The sequence below is a fragment of the Panthera uncia genome (genome assembly GCF_023721935.1).
Source record: "Panthera uncia isolate 11264 chromosome D3 unlocalized genomic scaffold, Puncia_PCG_1.0 HiC_scaffold_8, whole genome shotgun sequence".
Classification (NCBI taxonomy): domain Eukaryota; kingdom Metazoa; phylum Chordata; class Mammalia; order Carnivora; family Felidae; genus Panthera; species Panthera uncia.
The window spans coordinates 77,029,150-77,039,946 of NW_026057586.1; the positions used below are offsets into that span (position 1 = coordinate 77,029,150).

Consider the following 10,797-nt stretch of genomic DNA (forward strand, 5'->3'; position numbering starts at 1 on the left):
AGAAAATAAATGGATCGGGGGCACCTGGGTGGCTCAACCAGTTAAGACTTCGGCTCAGGTCATGATCTCGCGATTCGTGGGTTTGAGCCCCGCGTTGGGCTCCGTGCTGACGGCTCAGAGCCTAGAGCCCGCTTCGGATTCTGTGTCTCCTTCTCTCTCTGCCCCTCCCCTGCTCACACTGTCTCTCTGTCTCAAAAAAATTTTACAAAAGGAAAGAAACGGATTGCTAGGGTGCACCTTAGAGTTCCCCATGGCCCACTGAAGTCAGACCCTGAGGCCACAGGGACGCTGCATTCTGAGTTGTCTACGACACACCTGTGATAGACTGATGCTCCCCCCAAGATGTCCGTGTCCTCATCCCTGTGACTGTTACCTTACGTGGCAAGAGAGACTTTGAAGCTGTGATTTAAGATCTTGGGATGGGGAGATCATCCTGGATTATCGGGGTGGGGCCGTTGTGATGACACGGACCTTCTGAAAAGGAGACAGGAGGGTCAGAGTCAGCAGCAGGAGATGTGACGACAGGTGTAAGAGCGGGTCAAGGAGGGGCCACGAGCCACGGAATGCAGATGGCTTCAAAAAGCTGAAAAGGACGTGGATTTGGCCCCCAGAGCCTCCAGAAGGAATGCGCTCAGCCAACGGCTTGATTTGAACCCCATAAGATCATTTACAACTTCTGGCCTCCAGAACTATAAAAGAATCAATTTGTGGTGTTTTAAACCACGCAGTTTGTAGCAATTTGTTAACCGCGGCGATAGGAAATGACAGCTGCTTTACTGTCCCCTCAAACACTCTTGGCAGGCTGCGTGCCCATTTTTCATATGAGCAATCTGGTTATTACGCATAGAAGCCTATAGCATAGACATAAGGAGCATGGGCTACAAAAGCCTGGCAACTTGGCTGGTTTGCCCAACTCATCCTGGTTTGCCCGAGACTTTCCCCTTTTTCTCCCTGAAAGCCCCGTGTCCTAGGAACCCCCTCAGTCGAGCAAACCAGGACTCTTGTTCATCCTAATCCTAGCTGTACCACTTAACTCATTGTGTGACTTTGAGCAAGTTACTTAACCTTCTCTGGGCCTCCATTTCCTCATCTGCAAAAAGGGGAAAAGGACAGGGTTTTCGTGAGAACTAATTGGGTTAATAAGCGTAACTGTGCCTATCCCATAGTAGATGCTAAATAAATGTTAGCTTTTATTATCACATGAGACCAAGTGTGGTACAGAACTTCCTGTAGGTGTTTCATTAGGAAGGTAATAATATTCTTGAAAATCTCAGGCCACTGCTTGAGTCTCCTTGAACATTTGTCTTCTTTCTTTACCTTCTGCTCGCCAGGGAGTGCCTCCCTTGTCTCTGAGCCCATGAAGACTTGCTTCGTGGGGGGCAATGTGACGCTCACCTGCCAAGTGTCTGGAGCCTACCCCCCTGCCAAGATCCTGTGGCTGAGGAACCTCACCCAGCCCGAGGTGGTCATCCAGCCCAACGGCCACTATCTCATCACCCAGAATGGCCAGAGCTCCACACTCACCATCCGCAACTGCTCCCAGGTCCTGGATGAGGGCTACTACGTCTGTCAGGCCAAGAACCCCGTGGGGGTGCGGGAGGTGGACATCTGGCTGAGTGTGAAAGGTGAGTGGCCCCAAAGGAGGACGGTTGAGCGCTTCAGAGGACCTTCCACTAGCTCGAGGACGGTTCGGTGCTTCCATATATGACCAGGTGGTCACTGCCATCTGGGAGAAGGCCTATCTGCTTGACTACGACTTGACAAGGTGGAAAAATTATTATCCAGTCCTACATTTCCAACATTGCATGGGGAGAAAAAAGTAATTTATGTTGAGGCACGTGGCAGGCTCAGTTGGAAGAGCACGTGACTCTTGATCTCGGGGTTGTGAGTTCAAGCCCCACGTTGGCATAGAGATTAGTAAAGAAAATATAAAATAAAGCTTAACAAAGTAATCTGTTACATCCCTAAGAATATATATCATAAAATATATTTTAAAAATATAAAAAGTGTAAGTTGTGACGCCTAAGAGCAAAATGAACGCCCAAGAAACTACCAGCCTGCTTCAGATACAGAGCAGCGCCAACAATGCCGAAATTACTTGTAGGTAGTGTGGCTAGATTTAGGAAATTAGAACAAAGCTAAAAAACCTAGGATGCCCTCTTAAATTTGCATGTCAGAAAAACAAAGAATTTTTTTAGCGTAAGCGTGCCCCACATTTTGCATGGGAGATGCCTATTCTAAAACATGATTCGTTTTTTACCTGAAACCCAAATTTAAGTGGGCATGCTGTATTTTATCAGGCGACTACCTGTAGACTCCTTTCCAGTCTCATCCTGGGCCTCCTGAAAAATGTAGTCACTATTCAAGAAAAATTTTACTACATAAGTGAAACACCTGCTTTTTTCACTCCACGTTTTTGTTCCTGGGATTTATTCATGCCAATTATGTGTAATTATACTTCATACCTCCTCACTGCTGTAGGATTTTCCGTTGTGTCACGATTACACAACTAAGTCACTAATTTTCCTGCGATGGACATTTGCATTGTTTCTGATTTTTTGTTGTTGTGATGAACAGAAGTGTTACTATGACAATCTTTTAGCCAGTTTCTCCTGTACTTTTACAGCAGGTCCCCAGGCAAATACTTCTCTGGAATATATGTAGAAGGAGTACAAATGAAGGGTTATAGGGCATGTGCATTTGTATCTTTATTGGATAATACCAAATTATTGTCCAAAGTGGTCGTACTGATTTCCATTCACAACAGCAGTATGTAGGAGTATTGAGTTGTTCTACATTTTCGCTATCAGGCTTTGTGATTTTTGCCCATCAAGTATGTGTGGGGGTGGAATCTCACTGTTATTCTAATTTGCCTTTCTCTGGTTTCTAAGAAGATTGAGCATTATTTCATATGTGTATTTGCTATTTGTGTTTCTTCTGCGAAATACACGTGTGTCTTTTGACATTTCCTCCTTTCTTATAGATACGTACAAGTTCTTTAGAAATTCTGCTTACTAATCCTTATTAGTTTTACATGTTACAAATATCTACTTTTAGTTTGTCTTTTTTTTTCTTTCTTTAATGCTATCCTTTCATGAGCGTTCTTTTAGTAGTTAATTTTATGAGTCTTATATCATTAGCAATTTTTATGTCTTAAGATATCCTGTCTCCCCCATGGCTGGAAAAGTGCTATCCTATATTTTCTTCTAAAAAGTTTTAATGTTTTGCCTTTCACAGTTAAATCTTTAATCCATCTAGAATTGATTTTTGTGAATGGTGTGAGGTAAGGGTCCAGATTCTCCCCCACCCAACACCACCCAAATTTGGATAGCCATTTATCCCAGCACCATTCTTGAATAATTCCTCTTTTACCCACTAATCTGTCATAAATCAAATTTTCTTTTATGTGTAGGTCTGTTCTTAGATTCTTGATTCTGTTCCATTCATCACTGTTTATGACAGCACTAATAACTCGTACTCTTAATTTCTGTGACGTTGTAAACAGTCTTGATGTCTGGTAGATGGAGATGTTAACTTTCCAGTGTTTTTTTTTTTTTTTTTTTTTAATGTTTATTTATTTTTGAGGGAGAAAGAGTGCGAGTGGGTAAGGGTCAGACAGACAGGGAGACACAGAATCCAAAGCAGGCTCCAGGCTCTGAGCTGTCAGCATGGAGCCCGACACAGGGCTCAAACTCATGAAACTCAAGATCATGACCTGAGTTGAAGTTGGACGCCTAACTGACTGAGCCACCCAGGCGCCCCAACTTTCCAGTGTTCTTTTGTATCACGTGCTTCATTTGATTCCCACAAATTGAGGAAATGAGATATTTATCTTGCCTTATGGAGAGGTCACATGCTTTGCCCAAGCTTATGGAACCAAAGGAAGACTAGGACCCAGGCAGAGGAAGGGAGATGTCGCTCTTTCACCTGCCTGTGTATCAATTTTAATACATGCTGCCCAAGCGAGCACTACCTACAGGTGTATCCAGTGGAAGACTCAACAGTGTGATTTGTCTTTGTAGAACCTTGGAATATTGGTGGGATTGTGGGCACCATCGTGAGCCTCCTTCTGCTGGGACTGGCCATTATCTCAGGGCTTATGTTGTATTACAGCCCTGTGTTCTGCTGGAAAGGTAAGGATTTCTTGGGTCCTTTTGCTTACCTTTTAGGCTTCTCGAAAGGGTGTGGGTGGGGGTCACCTGGGTGGCTCAGTTGGTTAAACATCTGACTCTTGGCATCTGCTCAGGTCACGATCTCATGGCTTGCCAGGAACAGCTCTGCCCTGACAGCGTGAAGCCTACCTGGGATTCTCTCTCTCCCTCCTTCTCTTCCCACTCTCCTGCTTACATGCATGCATCCTCTCTCTCTCTCTCTCTCTCTCTCTCTCTTTCTCTCAAAATAAAGAAACTTAAAAAAAAAAAAAGGGTGTGGGTGGGGGAAGGAGGCCCTAACTGTGCTGCCACCTGAGGTCCCGTTCTATAGGCTTCTTCCTTGGGTCCAGATGATGTGCAATAATGAATATCCTAAGTACCATTCCTGAATACCCCGTCACCTCTCATGTTGGGTCAGTCTTCTCATTTCTCTGTCCTTTTGTAAATGTTAGATTAAAAACATTTTTTGAAAGACAGATACCATATGTTTTCAATCTTATGCGGATCCTGAGAAACTTAACAGAAGACCATGGGGGAGGGGAAGGAAAAAAAAGTTAGAGAGGGAGAGAGCCAAAGCATAAGAGACTCTTAAAAACTGAGAACAAACTGAGGGTTGATGGGGGTGGGAGGGAGGGGAGGGTGGGTGATGGGTATTGAGAAGGACACCTGTTGGGATGAGCACTGGGTGTTGTATGGAAACCAATTTGACAATAAATTTCATATTAAAAAAAAGATTATACAAATATTAAAAAAAATGTTTTTGAGGCCGAAGTAGATGTTATTGGATATTAATTTTTTTCCTTTCTCCCTTCAGTAGGAAACACTTTCAGGTGAGTGTTCCTAGCATTGAGTCAAAAAGCCATTTCTGTGATCTGTCTTCACTGCAGTTTTTTTCTCTCGTAAGAGCAATAATAGCAGCCACGGTTGAGGACCCGCCATGTGCCGGACACTGGGTGAGGGGCTTCATTAGGCGTGATTATAAACTCTGTCGTAAACTCTTCTGGATGGTGGTGGCATCTCCATTGTCCAGATAAGGAGATGGACCCTCGGTGAAGTAATGTCTGCAAGCTCGTCCAGGAAACGGAGGGCTGCGCCTGCATTCAGATCCCGGTCTGACTGATTCCAAAGTCTATGCTCGTTTTACAAGGCCCGGTCTCAGGGTGGGGCACATTGCTGGGCTGTTACTGAAGCGTAAAGGCGGTGTGTGTATGCATGAAGCCCGGCCGTTTGTGCATTTATTTCATGTCATTTTCTAAAAAGAGCTAAAAGGAAGCCTAAGTCCTGGTCTTACAGCATGTTTTGGGAGACTGGTCTGAGCTTGCCCAGAAGCCCCTCCCAAAAGGAAACCTCATTCGGGACAAAGCAACTAAATGGAACTTGGATATTTCATTTCCTAAGGAGAGTCTGGGTGGGAGCAAAGAACTCTTCTCTTTGTTCCTCTCAACCGGTGGTATTACTGTTCTGGGGTGATCTTTCCTGGGGAAACGTCACCTTTACTGCCCTATATTTGAGGGCTGTGAAAGACTCACTTTGATTCCCTGGGCTTATTTTCTCATAGGAGGAGACAGCAAGGCATAGCAGCAAAACGCTTTGGAATTAGTGGGCCTGGGTTCAAATTGCAACTCTGCCGTTCTCAAGCCCTGTGCTCGTGGAAAATCCTTGACCCTCTCTGAGCCTCTGTCTCCTCATCTGTTTCCCAGAGGGAGACTGAAAAGATCAGATGACAATGTAATGCTCCCAGCACTGTGACTGGCCCATGGCACGAATGAGAAACGTATACTCCAGCCGGGTAGGCAGAGCCAGTAATGAATCAGACAACAATTAAATGCCAAACCGCTGGGCATTCCCAAGTGCAGTCGTGGTTCAGGGCTTTCAGGGAGGAAGAGGACTTTACCTGGGCCTTGAATAACGAGTAGGAGGAGAAAGTTCAGGAAGTAGAGCAGAAATAAAGGGCACTTCAGGAAAGGAACGTAGTAGCATCGTGTATGTGCTGTGACAGGTACTCGGATGGTAAGTTCCTGGGACAAAGAGTCACCTACCCAAGGAGCAGGGGGAGATAATAAAACCCACCCAGGAACACGTGATTGTCTGTAGGAATCTATGGCAGCATCGCTTTGAGAGATTCGTGTGTGGACCGCACAAAGATTTTTCCACATTACAAAAGAGGTTGCGATAAATCTAGTGTTTTGTATTTGGTAAGGGCTGATATTGGAAAAAGGTATCTTCTTGATTATTTCTCCCCCTTTGGAAATTAGGGGGCAAGACATGGGTGATGTCATGGTTTTGGTGGATTCAGAAGAAGAGGAAGTAGAGGAGGAAGATGTGGCCGAAGAGGAGGAAGAAGAGGAGGAGGAAGCAGATGAGAGGGAGGAGTCGCCAAAAGAAATACATAAGCATGGCCACATCCATAGAGTGACCGCACTGGTGAATGGGAACGTAGACTGGATGGGGAATGGACTCCAGGCTCTGCAAGGTAAGCTCTTTTTCCTTAAAACCACCCTGCTAGGTTGCAGTGAGATTCCCAGTAAGAATCTTTGAGTGTGGGTTTTTCCAAGGGTGGGGAAGACAGTTAAAGTTTAATCTAGCATCTGCTATCAACTCCTGACACCACAATTAAACTGCCAAACATTTATCAAAGACCTACTCTGGGGAAGGTGCGATATCGGCCCTGTTTAGAGGAATACAAAGGACCGATGATAACTGTAAGCTGGGAGCTTTGCAAGACCAGTTAGGGTGCACAGAGTGAAAGCTGGGGAAGATTTAAAATGGAAGCAAGATTTTTTTTTTTTTTAACATTGATTTATTCTGAGAGAGAGAAAGAGAGCAAGCACAATTGGGGGAAAGGCAGAGAGAGAGGGAGAGAGAATCCCAAGCAGGCTCTGAGCTGTCAGCACAGAGTCCGACGCAGGGCTCGATCTTACGAACTGTGAGATCATGACCTGAGCCCCAATCGAGAGTCAGTTGCTTAACTGACTGAGCCACCCCAGGCACCCCAAAATGGAAGCAAGATTTAACCATCATTTTGAGAGAGTAGCAGAGGAGGAATTGGGTTAATTTTGCCAGATGGATGATGGGTTTAAAAATAACAGGACCTCAGAGAGAGTCGAGTGCCTTGAGGGGCACATTAGTTAGGAAGAGCTTAATGGCACAAGTAGGATATGAGGCACGTCTTTCAGGGCAGTGTTTGAATAAGCAGAAAGGAGAGAGTATTCCGGGTGAAGAGAACAAGTTTATGCAGGTTAGACAGCATACCCAAGTTTATGCAGGGTAGACAGTGAAAAGAATGGGAGAGGGCGCCTGGGTGGCTCAGTTGGTTGAGCGTCTGACTCTTGATGTTGACTCAGGTCATGATCTCACGGTTCGTGAGATCAAGCCCCACATCAAGAGAGATTCTCTCTCTCCTCTCTCTGCCCCTCCTCAGGATTCTTTCTCTCCTCTCTCTCTGCCCCTCCTCTCTTCTCTAAATACATAAATAAAAGCATTTAAAAAAAGAAAAGAACAGGAGAAAAAGGGGAACACATACCCTGCCCCACCTGCTCCCCCATGAAATCCAGTTCTGAGGCTCTCCAGTAAAGGACTAGAAATTGCAATGACTGAAACCTGACGGTGGAAATGGAGTCCCCTCTTGTCGACCTCACTCAGACTCAGATTGGCTTTTCCCTCCTGTACAGATGACAGCAGCGAGGAGCAGAGTGACATCGTTCAAGAAGATAGGCCAGTTTGAAGAAGAGAACTGTCCTTCGTTATCCTGTCTTGAAAGCTTTGACTTGACTCGCACCCCTGCCTGAGGACTTAAAATGGTTTGGGACTCTCAGCAAAAAAGAAAAACACACACACGTATATTTCCTGCCCCCCTCCCTTTTTTTCCCTAAATCGGTTGACTTGCTGTAAGTTTTCTCATTGACGTTAAAAAGTATCAGGAACGGGCAGTATGGGGGGGAAAGGTGCGTTCGGCATCTGAGGTGCCCCTTTTCACTGTGACTTCTGGCTTTATCCAGCTTGACTGATGCTGATCTGGGGGGAGGCACTTGAGCTCTGTGCTCAGGGCTCTCAGTGCACCATGAAAGGTCAGTGATCAGCTTGCCCCAACACACAAGGGAATAATGTGGGGTCATGGCCCAGGTAAGCTGGAGATCCAGGTGGACGTCACCTCCCTGGAAAAAGTGAGGAGAGGTCAGTTGCCGATGCTAGTCAGAGGGAGGCAGTTTGGCTCAGGTTTTGGAGGCTTGAATCTGGGCCCTGTTTCTTGTTTCATGGGTTCGGGCACGTTGCTTTACCTCTCCCCGGGACCTCAGTTTTCCTCATCTACAAAATAGGTGGAATCATACCGGCCGTACAGGGTACGGTGGGTCCTAAATGAGGTACTTGTGGGTGTGAAAGTGCCCAGGAGGTGTTCAGTAAATGTTGGTTATCTTCTCTTTTGCCCTCCCTGGTGGAAGAAACAAGGTCAACTGTAAATTACAAGCTGCCACCTTGGCCTCCCGTTCTTTGTTGAATGGTTTCAGATGAGAGCTCTCCTGATGGTATTTGCTTCCCCGGAGGTATAGTTCTTTTCAAAAGAGGTAGGGGCCCATAAGAGGAAGTGCCTTTCACTAGAACCTCTCATTTTGCAGAGCTTCATATTTATACAAAAGCCTCTTAGGTGACACCCTATTGGTTTTCAGAATTTCCCATTCTTCCTTTCTCCTGTGGCTTTGAAAGAAGGCGGGAGAAATGTTTTGCAGGGGAGTATCTGGTGAGAAGTACTCCTTGGGCACACAAGTTCATCCGGCCTCAGTTTCTAGATCTTGGAAATGGGAATGAGAAAACTTGTTTCCTTCCCACTTCCTAAAGAAGTAGATTACGAGGCTACGTTGATCAATAATGCGAAGTTTGGACTGAAAATAACATATGATGAGTTTAAGCTGCTGTTTCCAGATCCCTGGACAGTTCAGAGATTTTTGTTTCTCTGATTTCATCCAAATCTCTTAAACGTCAGGGACCTACTAAGGGTGCAAAAGATGTGTGCTAAACCTGAAAATCTGATGACTTGAGTTTGCACTCTTTACTGTTCATATCCTGCCTAATGGGCAAGACGTGGGGCTTAATGGAGAACTTCCTTTCTCCAGCAATAGGGACTGGGACTCCTGTGAGACGAGAAGCTGGTTATCTGCAGGATTACCCTGGAGGTGTGGTTGGGACAGGTCTACTTTCTTGGATGAAAGGACTGAACTGAGCAAAATCACTAGAAGTGAGCCCTGTTCCCAGCTCAGAACCCTGGCAATCACAGGAGCTGGCTGCAATTTCTACCCCTCAGGAATAGCTGTGACCTGCTAACAGTCCTTGTGTGCTGGGTCTTTTGCTGCATTCTATTTCAGTACTTAACCACTCTGGCCAGCCTGAGTTAGCATTGTTTCAGAACAGGAGACTTGAGTTGAGTTGCCGCTAACGTCACTGAACACTGAGCTTGTCTCCCTTTAGAATCTTCCATAATTAAAATTCCTGAGGAGCCCACTCTGCAGAGGCAACCATGTTTAAAAAGAGAATAAGAAAAGAAACAGGAAAAAAAAAATCCTTAGGTAGGAACACAGAGAATGGTTTGTAAGATCACTGAGATGCTTTCCAGAACTTCCCTCTTCTCTTGCACACGCACTTGATGATCGAAAATCTTCGGGGAGGGGTTGTTCCACTATCAATAGGGGGCTTCAAACACTATAAAGCCTAGATTAGCTGACCCATGACTTCTGTCACTTATATCTGAGCCCTATGTGCACATTAATATAGCTGGGTCAATTAAGAGCGCAGGTACTGGGGTTCTTCAAGCTTTAAGGATTTTTACAGAATTAGGGCTTGCTTTTATTTTAAGTTGACCCCCACCCCCAAAGTTACAAGCATGTTAACAGTGGGTTACAAAATCTGTGTGGCAAAGTCCAAGTTGTTACATTGCGCTGTTACACAATCTTAACTGAATGTATTGTGAACTCCAAGATCTCCTTATCAGAAGCAGGAAGATAAATACTGAAGGGCTATCACAACTGACGTTTCAGCAGGGGACACTGGGGAAGGGCTCTGGCAATCCTGTGGCTTTGATATTAGTCCTAATTCTCACAAGTACACGCAGGCCCTATTACTGCAGAAAGCCCGTGATGGAAAACTCCAGAACCCATGCACCAACACCTGGAAAATCATTCCTGCCGGGTAAAGTCTATCATGATGCAGTAAGTGCCAACTGGTAGTTCCCGCCATGGGACTGACCAGGAACTGCTGCAAAGAAAAATTAGCAGATCCCTCTGCGTTATTTACATTTTAATATTTGGTGTGTGTGTGTGGGGGGGGGAATGGGTAAGAGAAATTTATTCTAAGGTTATAATGTGGATTTTTTAAAAAAGATTATGGAATAAAGTTATTTTAAATAAATATTTTAATGGTCTTGATTTAGACCTGACTAATAAAACTGAGGGATTTGGAGAAATGGGTTTACCTCCCCCAGTTTTTTTGTTTTATTTATTTATTTTTTTACTAGCTTTCCCCATATTGGTAACAATAGCAGTCTCTTTGCCATTTTATTCCTTTCCTTATAGGTACTCTCTTACGCTTACTGAGACACCATCACCTTTCCCACCCTCCCTGAGAAACTTGTTCTTCCATTATTTTTTTTTTCTCCCTG

At 45.0% G+C, this 10,797-nt stretch overlaps 1 protein-coding gene across 1 annotated transcript in view; it reads left to right on the forward strand.

Moving 5' to 3' along the window:
• The window catches only part of VSIG10 (V-set and immunoglobulin domain containing 10), a 35,860-nt gene extending 25,317 nt beyond the window's left edge, over positions 1 to 10,543 (forward strand). The window contains exons 5-9 of the mRNA XM_049619879.1: positions 1,332 to 1,625; positions 4,023 to 4,133; positions 4,966 to 4,981; positions 6,407 to 6,624; positions 7,823 to 10,543. Coding sequence (XP_049475836.1) covers positions 1,332 to 1,625; positions 4,023 to 4,133; positions 4,966 to 4,981; positions 6,407 to 6,624; positions 7,823 to 7,875 — 692 coding nt within the window. The 3' untranslated portion in view covers positions 7,876 to 10,543. The remainder of the gene's footprint in view (positions 1 to 1,331; positions 1,626 to 4,022; positions 4,134 to 4,965; positions 4,982 to 6,406; positions 6,625 to 7,822) is intronic.
• Positions 10,544 to 10,797: the final 254 nt, after the last annotated feature.